At 45.2% G+C, this 12,858-nt stretch overlaps 1 protein-coding gene across 1 annotated transcript in view; it reads right to left on the bottom strand.

Annotated features, from left to right (window-relative positions):
• USP3 (ubiquitin specific peptidase 3) overlaps positions 1–8,319 on the bottom strand; it is a 110,331-nt gene extending 102,012 nt beyond the window's left edge. The window contains exon 1 of the mRNA XM_079768046.1: positions 7,692–8,319. Within this exon, the coding sequence (XP_079624172.1) occupies positions 7,692–7,782 (91 nt within the window). The 5' untranslated portion in view covers positions 7,783–8,319. The remainder of the gene's footprint in view (positions 1–7,691) is intronic.
• Between the last annotated feature and the right edge of the window lie 4,539 nt (positions 8,320–12,858).

The following is a 12,858-nucleotide window of genomic DNA, read 5'->3' as shown; positions in this document are numbered from 1 at the left end:
TTTGAAAAAGAAAACCTGAGCTTGGTCAGTAAGGACAAATATTTAAAGAAGCTAAAACAATAAGTGTACTATCTTATAATCAGTTAAATTAAACCTGCAGGAAGAACAGTTAATCACCAGCCAGTTCTTCCTGGTGATGAGACAGTACAAGAACAGTCCATAAAATTAAGAGTCTTCTGGTTGGGCCAAAGATAAACAGGGCAAGCAGATTTCTACAAAGCTGTCTTAAACCCAGCTAGAACAAAGAAAAATATCAGGACAGAACATCTACTCAAAATGGAAAACAGCTCACTGGTAGAGCTCTTCAATCGTAAAGCAGAATACAAATTCTCCAGATAAAATCCACTTGGTTGTAATATCTTTTCAGAGATACAAGCTAGTTCCTTAAAAATAAACTCTCAATTCCCTCCTCAAAGAGGTCTTATAAAATTTAATTAGCTTACATTTATTTAACTGCGAAGAATTTAGCTAACACAAACAACTAATACAACTATAAACTTCATTTTTCAATGTCCAAATTTCAATAGTTTTCAAAATCTGAAATATTCTTTCTAAGCTCGTCTATATTTTATGCATCTGTAAAAAGCACACATATACCTACTTTTCAGTGAAGTGTGTTTTAAGCTTTGCAGTCTAAAGACTATAACTTTTGCAAGAAAGACAATTAGAAAACCTTAGAATACAACTAAATAGAACCAACAAAGTACACTGCCTAAAAACAAAGATTCCAATAACCTCTGAACTACCAGAGGCAAAAGCTAAATTCAGTATCTTAACAATTTTCTTCCTCTCCCACCCCACAACAAACCACCTCCAAGAATCTCATCTACCAGAAAAAAAAGGAAGAAATGGGAGGGGCAACTTTAAAAACAGAAGCACGCTTTAAAAATAACCTAAAGCTAATTGTATTTTATCCACAGCTATATTAAGATGGATAGTTTATTATATCTGAAGTAATGTGAATAGCCCACAAAGAAATTAGATCTGAACTGTAAGGAAGTTAAGACATTAAAAACCAGTTTTCTACAGATTGTACTACAATCTTGTCCCAACTTGCCTTCACTTCAATAAAAAGGGGGAGAAAGAGCTCATCAAATTCAGAATTTAAATAAATTATTTTTAAAATATGAAATTTAAAATATATTTTTATGTCAAGAATCTTCAAAGGAATTATTTCAAGTATGTTTCCACACACTTTAAATCCTTTAAATTTATCATGCATTAAGTTACTGGATGACAAAATAAAGGCAACCCAAAAGTATAGTTTGAATGGCATTTGAATTTAAGCTTTAGGATCTATCTACTACCCTCCCCCTTCCCCTCCCCCAAGCATGTTAAGCAACTCTCTTAATCTGTCTCAGTTTCACAATCTATAAAACAGGAAAAACTACAAGGATGGGTAGTTAATTAAATTAGGAATAAATGCTAGCAAGCTGCTTTGAAGTTACTTTATGCTGTTCTCAGTTCTCCTCCTACTCAGTAAAACTAATAAATGAGAAAACATCTGGAATTACTATAGATACTAACATCTGCAGTCTCACAGCAGTTAAAAGATGATCTCTATTTACAAGCTTCTAAACCAAAGTTCATTCAACAACCCCAAAAGATTTCAGGATACAATTGCAAAGAACATTTTTTAGGTAAATTTCCTTCCAGTCTGAAAGATCCCTAATCTTACCTACATTCTCAGGACAGGCTATTACAAATTGCAGAACATCTTGAGCAGTCTTGGCACAAAACAATTCTTGGTAAGATGAACAAGCTGTTACTGTTGTTAATGCTATTTTCAGCATTCTAAACTGTCAATCAAGGTAAGCTTCATCACAAATACCCCCTCCAAAAAGTACTAGTCCCTGCTGAGAATCTAAGTACTTCCTTCTAAGCCATCTGTCCAGGAAAGCTCTATTAAAACACCTAGAATGCAGTTGCTCTCAGTCTAAAGGAGCTATGAATAAACATAAAATACTAAAACATTAAACCATCTACATTTTCCACTTCTAACACTGATAAACTACCTACCCAAGTCTATTCTGATGCCCAGGTTGAACACAAAACCCACAGGCAGGTTGGTCAGAAACTGTAGCTTAATCAAAGGAGGCTAATATGGTATTTTTTTTTTCCAAAGAAGGAAAATATATAAAATAGCTCAAGAAGGGGGTGGGGGGAGAGAGAGAGCTCAAAAAGAAAAAACAAAGCAGATTAGGAGGAAATGTACATGTAAATTACTCCCTGATGGAAGACTCAATTAAATTTTAAAACAGGAATTTAAATTACTCAGTGAGCTACAACCTCAATTACTCTCTGTTCTGCTTACTAGCTACAAACACTATAAAAAATGTAAGTATCTCTAAATCTAATTTGAAGGATCCAAAATTAATCTATTATATTCTAGTAAAGAAGGAAGTTGCACAAATTTCAACGAGGAAACAGTAGGATGTCCTAAGAGGCTAAGGCTAATGCTGTAAAAGCAAAGAATAATGAGAATGAATTATTTTGAGAATAAAGGATTAATGGGAAAGTGAACCAAAAAGTTCAAATTCTCCCCTCAACCCCATTCTTTCTTCTGCTTAATAGTATACAAAGAATATACTTCCTGGCCTAAGAAGACTGTTTAGAAAATAACTTCTGATCAATGTGTCAAAACTTTTTCACAACAGCAACATACTAACCTCAATCCCTAGATGGCAGTTTCCTCAACCAAACAAATAACACACATTCTAAATTCCAGCTCTTTCACATCTACTACTAATTATTTTGAGACTGAAAATATGGTGAGGTTACCTTAAGGTTTGGGCGTGGTGGTGGGGGCAGAATACTACTGCCAGAAAAACTAGAAAGGCAATTATATTTGGCTCAAGCTTACAAATATTACCTTAAAAAGTTAAAATCCTCTAGAAAAGTAAATAAAGTTTAAATATTAATCTTTAGAATTAATGTGAAAAAAGTATCACCTGCCCATGGATTTTTAACTGCCTCATTCACATTTACTACTACAATGTCCACCTGCTCACCTATAAACACAGAATGTCAAAATACAAATTCATTGTGGTAACAACATCGCCACAGATGGTCATGTGCTGACAATCTAGTCAAAGTTACAGAATAAAATACTGGGAGTGAGGACAGGTGAAAGTATTCTGGGGGGAAGCTCACTTGCTTTGCATTCATTTTCAACATAAAGACCATTCCAGCCATGATATAAATGGAAGAAAATATCTTCATTCTTTAAACACGTATTTACTGTCTTATGTTCTAGGCACTTAATAAATACTTCATAAAATATTACTTCAAAAAGTAAGTGCATTTTTCCTAAGGAACTGATCCTATCTAGAAAACTTAATCAGAATACAAGAATCCTCTTTAGAAGTAGGTTGTAAGAGAAATGTGACAAAAAATAACTGATTTCTTACTTTTGTCACAAATTACACATTATTACCACTGACAAGGACTCAATAATCAGTACATTATCCTACTAAATGGATCTTCAAAAATAGGGTTTATCTCCAATATCCACCCCAAACCTGCCAAACATTTACTTGATCTATACTTACTTTTCATAAGTAATGCGAGGGGAAGTGTGTACTGGATACCTATAAAGAGGCATACACAACTCTTTGAAGAATTTATCAGGGAAAATTTTTGATACCTGTAACTATTAAAATATTTCCAATTTAACTGGCTAACCAAAAACCCTAAAGTTCAAATGCCTGGTCTTCAGCCTTCCTTGGTTATTGAAAACAGTTGTGTTTAGGGCATCTTTTTTTAAAAAACAACAACAATGTGTGTGTTTTTCCCTGTATTTTGTCACTGGTTCAATGCTTCTATCCACAGAAAAAAATAACTGCCCAAGCCTCCAGCTTCTGAATATAACATCTGGTATGTGCACACACCAAAAAGCTTGAGAGAATGTCCTAGTTTTTATTTAAATTTTTTTCATTTAAAGTGAGAATGCCTTTAAGCAAAGATTAGACAAAAATCAGCTTTTACCTTATTAGGAGATTGCTATTTTCAACATTTACCTTAAACCACAACATGGATTTATCTTCTAACCAGTTAGCTTCCTGTCTCTCCCCAACTAGATTAAACTAACATTTTTGAAAGCAAAGGACTATTGGACCCCATGATCTGTTGCCCAGTTAATATATTTCAAAAGCTTTGTAAATTTCCACAAAGATATAAGGGTTGCTAGCCTTAAAGCTTTAAGGATTTCCCTAATGCTTTATAGCTATTCTATTAAGAGCAGGTGTCCTCAGCTGTTACTATAGTTGTAAACTAGTGGGTTCTCAAAGTGTGGTCCTGGACTCCTGAGAATTTCCAAGACCCTCTTAGGGGGCACATGAGGTCAAATGATTCTCATAAATAATATTAAAGTATTACTTATATTTTTTATCCTCATTCTCTCACAAGCATGCATTAGAGTTTTCCAGATACTACATGATGTGTAATGTAACCAGAGACTGAATGCAAAAGCAGATATGAAAATCCAGCTGTCTCCTATTATGCTAGACAACAGAGTTGCAAAAATATAAAATAATGCTGCTTTTTCACTAAATTTTGTTTTGAAAAGATGGTTTATGTTAACAGGTAATGGGTTATTTTTATTTCTAAGTGATTTAGTAAATACACATTAAAATTTTTCCGTTTTAATTTCTGGTACAGCAACTATCAATAGACGTGAGCCATACCAACAAAAGCTCTTTGGGTTCTCAATAATTTTTAAGGGTAAAGGGATCCTGAGAACAAAAAGTTTGAGAACACCTACAGTACACAATTACATAACCTAACACACAGTGCCTTCCACAGATAAGAAGCTCAAGTTAACTCTGAAATATAATTACTTCTTAGACCCTCTAATCATGTTGAGTAATATATCTCTTTGGAAAGTATAATTCAGCATGAAGCCATTCTGTCCTAGGCCCTATTTAAGGAGCTTTAGATATTTATGTATTTAGAGTCCTCTTTATAAAGATGTTCTGACCTATAATACTTCCTATTGTTTGAATAGTGTTTAACATTGTTCACAAAAATTGCCTTGTTCATCCTAACAGCAACCTGTGAAGTATTACCCTTTTTACAGATGACGTCATGAAATTGATGCTTAAAAGGAAACAGAACTACTTGTCCAAGGATGTACTGCTAGCTAATAGGGCCTAGGATGTTCATCTTTTGCAATTGCTTGGCTGCTTGAAAGCTGTTTTACTGTGGTGTAATTCCGATGAAAACAGGGCAAGGGCATTACTTTTATTGTCCCAGTGCCAAAACAGGGATTTTTTTTCACTCGTTAATAAGAACATAATCAGACACAATACACGGTCACACCATTATTCAACACACTGGCTACCCTTTTGGTTCCCTACAGAGAGAAAGAGAGAGAGGGGGGGGGAGGAGAGGGAGAGAGGGGGGAGAGAGAGAGAAAGAGAGAGAGAGAGAGAGAGAGAGAGAGAGAGAGAGAGAGAGAGAGGTTGATTCAAGAGTGTTGGAGTATAAATACCAGAATATATAATCCTCCAAGATGATGAATTAGTTAAGGACTCACACACAGATAAGGACTCACCGATTACTAATCATTTCATCACTGAAACAACAGGCAGGTAAGAACAAGATCGAGCTCAATACAGTAACATTAAATTATATTAATGAATGGGTGGATGCCAATAGTTCCAATTTACAGAATGGAATATGGACAGAAAAAATCCCCACATAAAGTTAAACTTGCTTTATTGGTCTACAAACCCAAGCGAGAGGCAAAGGTACCATCCTACCCTTGGACAGAAATTATCCCTTAGGGCTAGACACGTTCTTGTTACCAGCACAAGTCTCTAGTTATGCTCCATTTTAACTTACATTCCTCAAGAAATGCCCACTTTTCTGCATCTCTTTTCCACAGTGAAATGGGCTCCCTGACTGACAAAGGCAAGACTGACTCACAAGAGGAAATCTGCCACTTGCATGTGCCCAGCGAGGCCATTTTAAAATTTGACGTGATTTTACCAGAAACACACAAAAACAAAAACAGAAGTGTGCTAACTGTCCTGTAGTTTATTTACAACAGATGAGCAAGAGTAATTTCATCATTCCTCATGCGGTATGCTTTTCCTAGTGTTTACTTTGGCCATTTTTTTTTCCAAATCTCTTTTGGAAAAAAATTAAAAGTTATAGTATCACAGCTATAGCTACAATTTTAGCTAATGCACCAACAACAATTTGTAAAGCAATTTGATGCACCTTATTTGTTGTTCCACACTCAACATTTATTGCAAAAGATGTATTCCCATGTAAGAGCTAATTTATACAAGTTTCTGTACCCTCATAAAAGAATTGCAATACCACACTGTAAAACCAATTAACCGGTTGATCTTTAAAGGCTTCTTGCAGAAAAAAAAAAATAATCCGACTTTACAAAGGCAAGCAAAGCACCAAACCTCTGAGAGGTCCAGGGAACCGGGGTTATTTCTATTCCTTATCCTGGAGTGTATTTTTCTTTGTGGCAGTTACCTATGTTTTTTCCTCCAAGGACATAATGACCATTTAAGAAGAAACCTGTCAAAAGTGTTAAGGCAGTCTCTAAACTACCTCCCCAGCGGCAGCCCGTAACGAGAAATGTCACACTGCTAAGTCGTACCATTGCTGTTTGCCTACATTTCTTCAAATAAATTTAAGGTTTTCGTGGGGCACCATTCAAATTTTACACTACAATCCAAGCTACCACGGACCATCTCAAATCTAATAAACAAAGACTCTTGGCGGCGGCACCAGGGCCCTACCAGGAAGTAATCAAAGCCGTGCGGCCGGTGCGATCCTAAGTCGCTAGAACAGACAATAAGAGGGCACTGGGGTTTCCAACGGGCCGGCCGAAGGAGCTCCTTTGCGTAAAGCAATACAAAAGCATTGCATAAACCTAATAACTGTTACCCAGCACATGGGCTGGGGATGCCAACGCAGTTTCAGACGACCAAAACATCCCGAAGGCCACCGAGCCGCCCCTCCACAGCAGCTGCTGGATCAGCCTCCCGAGCTCTTCAGCCCACAGCTTGTTTTCAAACTTCACCCTCCCCGGATGATGAAAGACTCCGACCTCGGCCGCCCAGCGCTGAGCCCCGAGCACCTCTCGCGGCTCGGAGCTCCCAGCCCGGCACAGATCGGGCTGCCTGCGGGCAAGCAGGGGGAAGCGGGGCTGGGGCAAGCGGCGAAAGGCCGGGGCGCCCCGAAGCCCAGACAAAGCTGCGCCCCAAGAGCGGCGTTTTCCCGTCCGGCCGAGGACACGACGCCACTCGGGCACCTCCACACGTGAGACCGCCCTGTGGGGGGCCGGACACCCTCCACTACCGCCCCCGACCCGGCGACTCGGGCGAGCACAGCCCCAGGGCGGGGCGGGGGCGCGAGCCGCGGGCCCGGCTCCCCGGTGCGGTGCGTCGCTGCCCCCACGCGCTCGCGGCCCCAGCGGGCTCCCGCCCCGCGCGGCCTCCCCTTCGCCGGCTCGACCGTCGGGCCGCGTAAAACAAAGGAGCTGCGGCCGCTCCGCCCGCCGCGCCCGCCCGCGCCCGCCTCACCGCATACCCTCCCCGGCCCCCGCACCGGCTCGCCCTGGTCCCTGTCGAGTCCGCGCGCCGGCCGCCCTCGGCGCCTAGACGGCAGGCCCGGCGGAGCCGGGGCCTCGGGTGCGCGGCGGGGCCGCCTGGGGCCGCACTCACCGCTGCAGCACCAAGACGACGGGGAGCCGTTGGGGAACTTGGCTGAGTCCGGAGCGATGCAGACGCTGGAGCTGAGGTGCGGACACTCCATGGCCACGAGGAGAGCGGCGAGGAGGACCGAGGCTCGGGGTCCGGGCGAGGTGGGGGCGGAGGGACTCCGAAGGCTCCGTCTGGGGTCGCTCCTCGCTGGGCGCTCGGCCGACGGCGGCTGCGTCCCGAGCCCTTGCGTCAAAGAAAGCAAAGGCTTCCGGGCGCCGGGTTTTCTCGCCCGCCGTCTCCAGAAGCCCCGCTCCGGAGAACTGGACGCTCCGGGATCCGGGTTCTGTCGCCACCTCTAGGCGGGGGCTTCCGTCTTCCCAGGCCGGCCACGCCCCTCCCCTGGACAGGCCACGCCCCAACGCCCAGCTCCGCCCCCGGCCACTCCGCGGGGTGGGGTCCTGCAGCCCCGGAGCTCCCCCGCGGGCGTCCCGGAGTCCAGCTGCGCTCCTAAATGACTTTCTCAACTCTGCCGCCCGGGGCGGCCGCGGCTTCCCCGAGCCCCTGGGCTCCAGGAGGAGACACGCCGGTCAGGTCCGCTGTGTTAACCGCGGCCAGCGAGCAATCGCACGCACAAGACTGATCCTGCGTGGTGTGCGGTGGTCTGACGATACCGGGGTAGAAAATCTGGCCATACAAGAAAGTGTGAAAGAGACCAAAAGGAAAAAGAAAAAAGTGTGAAGGAGAAAATAAAAACCACTCGGGCCGACAAACACTATGGCCCCCATTTTACACGAGATGACACAAGCTCAGGTTAAGAGCCTGCCCCCTCCCCCCGCGGCCCAGCAGGCTGCAGAGCAGTACTGAGTGTTCTCCCGGCGGCAGGTGCGATGCTGACCAGGTTCTAGGTTCTGAACACGTGGGCTGAGCCAGTCACCTGGGTGCTGCGTGACGGGACCCGCTGGGGCGCCCACGAATCTGAGTTCAAACCCTGTCGTGGTGACTCACCTTGTGCATTACCTCAAGCACGTGGTAGGGCTTTCAGACCTCACCCTACACTGGGCGTTTGAGAGATGCCTAACCAGGGCTTGCTGAGCGCGAGGTGAGGTCCGGGTAGCCAGCCGATAAAAAGACAAGGGATCTAACATTTGCTAAACACCTACTACTGTCTCCCAACCAGGCACTTTACACACAATACCTCATTTAAACCTCGCACCACCCTGCAAGCTGCAGTTAGCATCCCCCCCCCCTTTTTTTTTTCTCTGCGGGGAGGGGGCGGGAGGAGGGGGAACTGAGACTACCTGTAATTGGTTAAGGCGTGTGGGGATAGGATCCTCGACTCTGACCTCTTTGTGAAAGAGGTTAGGGAAAGCTGCAAGGGGCCTTTTGAGCAGGCATTACACCCAGGCGAGCCTGCGATCTCTCTGGGACAAGGCCTTGAGGACCTCTGGGGCTATTACAAATACTGACTCGAAGTTGGAGCTCCTTGTAAAGCCCGGCGAAGGAACAGCAAGGCCAGGAAGCGAGCAGGAGGAGGAGGAGGATGTGGCAATCCTGCGGGCAGGACGAGAGGAGGAAGGTCAGGAAATGATTAACCGGGCCGGGCCGGGTAGTGGTTAGAGCAGGTCACCTCCCTGCAGAGCAGGAGCAGCTCAGGGACGCCCTCTCGGTCACTTCTCACGCCTCGCCACCCCACCCCCCACCCCACCCCACCCCCTCCACCCTCTGGTCCCCCAGCACCATTCGATTTGTGCCTAACGGTGTCCACTCACCTGGGGCATCTGTGCTGACCCTGTGTGCCAGCACTATTTCCGATTCCTCAGTCCACTTTCCACGTTTTGATTATTGTTCGCCTTCCAAGTTTTGATTACTGTTATAGAGCAAGCTTCGGTCTTGGGATTTTATGACAGTAAAGAGTTGGGAAAAGTACAGCTTTAGTCCTCCCAAGCCTTTCTTTTTCTTTTCTTTTTCATCTGTAAAACTGGGACAATAATACTTATTTGGCAAGGAAGATGTGAGAGTTCGTGTGAATTGCTACCACGTGGTAAGTAGCAAGTAAATTATAGCTTTGCAAAGTATAGCAGGTGAGGGAACAATTCTTAGGAAAGGGGATGATAAATAAATCTGACCTTTGCTCAACTCCCCAGCCCTCTCCTATCAACTGATTTTTTTTTTTCTCAAGGTCTGGCTGGACCCACTTCTGTCTCCCTCTGGACACCTACCCCCATTTAGTATCCATACCCCCACATTTAGCCAAGGAGGATGCCCTGACCCATGCCGTCTTTCATATTGGCATGCAATGTTTCTCTTTCCACCCTCTCAGAGACTCAGTTTCCTTATTCTCTAGACTTCATCTTAAAACATCAGGGAGGCCTTCCTGACCCTGCTGTACCCCTAGGTTATCTCCAGGAGTGTAATACCCTTGTCTGCCCCCACACTCAGCCTTTTTAAAAACACTCTTCATGCGTACAATTATTTGTTTAATGTCTGCCTTCCCCCTGGAGTTCCATAAGGATAGCAAACAAGTCTGTCTGGTTTCCTGTTGTATTCCTAACATAACAGGTCCAATAAGTGTGTTCAATAACGAGTGAGTGATCAATTAGCAGTGTCTTCCATGGGCAGGAGTTTAGGAAGTGGCACAATACATGCCAGGCATTTGCCCCCACCAAGGTGATCTCTAAATTTCCTTTAGCTTTGAATGCATGATTTTGACATCATCGGGAATGTGAAAGCACCTTGTAAGGTGTAAACTGCTAAAAAAAAAAAAAAAGATTTTAAAAAATAAAGAAAAGAAAGAAAGGTTTTTTTAATCAGAATTCTCTCCCCAGCTAGAATAAAAACCTATGGGGCCCTAATTTAGTCATGGACTGCGGTAGTCCCCGGAGGCAGTCCTGAGAAGCTGGGCAAAACCAGAGGCCCTCCTCGGGCTTCCGCTAGGTTTCCTAAAGCACAGGGAACTTTCCCGTGTCTCTGAAAGTTTTCTTAAGAAAAGAAATTTAAAGAAAAACTCGTGGTGAGTAAATGTGTCAAATGGGGGAAGACCACGGGGCACACTGGGAAATCGGCTTTTTTAGTTCCGTGTTTCTTCGGCTACACTTAATACAATGTTTGCTTTTTTATTCTCGGCCGGAATCGCTTTGGCACTGAGGAGCTCTGACATACATCCCAGTAGCCCTGATGCTGATGAGCCAGCTCCAGCTCCGGGCTCCAATGCTCCAAATGCTTGGCCTGGGGGTCACCAGCCAGCCCTCAGCAGCCACACACACACACACACACACACACACACACACACACACCAGCCCTCAGCAGCCACACACACACACACACACACACACACACACCAGCCCTCAGCAGCCACACACACACACACACACACACACACACCAGCCCTCAGCAGACACACACACACACACACACCCCAGCCCTCAGCAGACACACACACACACACACACACACACACACCCCAGCCCTCAGCAGACACACACACACACACACACACACCAGCCCTCAGCAGCCACACACACACACACACCAGCCCTCAGCAGACACAGACACACACACACACACACACATACACACACACCAGCCCTCAGCAGCCACACACACACACACACACACCCCAGCCCTCAGCAGACACACACACACACACACACACACACACACCAGCCCTCAGCAGCCACATACACACACACACACACACACCAGCCCTCAGCAGCCACACACACACACACACACACACACACACACCAGCCCTCAGCAGACACACACACACACACAAGCCCTCAGCAGCCACATACACACACACACACACACACACACACACCAGCCCTCAGCAGCCACATACACACACACACACACACACACCAGCCCTCAGCAGCCACACACACACACACCAGCCCTCAGCAGCCACACACACACACACACACACACACACCAGCCCTCAGCAGCCACACACACACACACACACACACACACCAGCCCTCAGCAGCCACACACACACACACACACACACACACACACACCAGCCCTCAGCAGCCACACACACACACACACACACACCAGCCCTCAGCAGCCACACACACACACACACACACACACACCAGCCCTCAGCAGCCACACACACACACACACACACACACACCAGCCCTCAGCAGCCACACACACACACACACACACACACACACACCAGCCCTCAGCAGACACACACACACACACACACCAGCCCTCAGCAGCCACACACACACACACACACACACACACCAGCCCTCAGCAGCCACACAGACACATACCAGCCCTCAGCAGACACACACACACATACACACACACACCAGCCCTCAGGAGCCACACACACACATACACACACACACACCCACACTCATGCCCCATGGAGCAGTTCCTGCCCACAGAGATGAGTGAGTTTTAAGTTTATATTTTTCAGAGAAGAACACACAATTTCAACCATACTAACAAATGTTTCTCTTCTAAAGGAGATATATAGATTTATGGGGGGGGGGGTGCTGACATGGGAAGAGGGCATACGTTGCCATGGGAACAATGATCAGGAAAGGTCTCAAGGTTGCTGTGACCTTCCTCTAGCCTTAGACTTGAGACTTCTGGAAGAATCAGGAGTCCTGAAGCAAGGATTACAAGCTGACCAGGCCCTGGGGAAGACTAGCTGTCACTAACCCCATTCAGGCAAGGCTTTTTGGAATAACCCAGAGAGCTAGGTTAATTATTTACCATAGAGATTTTTCTAGGAGCAAAGCCTCCTAGGGAAATCAAAGTTAGATCAAGAAGAGGCTTGGAGAGAATTCAGAAGGGCGTGAAGGGGTAGGGGGGAGGGCCCCCAGGAACTCTTTTATCACCTCATTTAATTTCCCAAGCAGCATTTATCTGATGGTTCTTTGCTTGTTTACTTGTTTATCTATTGTCAGTCTCCTCCATGAGAACAGAAACCTTGCCAGTCCTGTTCATTGCCTAACTGAAGCTCCTGGAATTCAGCCCGGTCCATGGCAGGCCCTCAGGAACTATCTGTTGAATGACTCAATGAATGAGGGGCTGCGCTAGGCTTCAGCCAGCCAGCTTCACTTCTGCACTCGGGAACACCAGCGTGGCATTCTCCCACTTCTTTCCATTCATCCCTGCCGCGTTGTTTTCTTGCCCAGAATTCTTCGGTGGCTCCCTGTCTCTG

This window comes from Cnephaeus nilssonii (genome assembly GCF_951640355.1).
Source record: "Cnephaeus nilssonii genome assembly, chromosome: 4".
Classification (NCBI taxonomy): Eukaryota; Metazoa; Chordata; class Mammalia; order Chiroptera; family Vespertilionidae; genus Cnephaeus; species Cnephaeus nilssonii.
The sequence above is the reverse complement of the archived record's forward strand: the minus strand, read 5'-3'. Positions and strand labels throughout refer to the sequence as shown.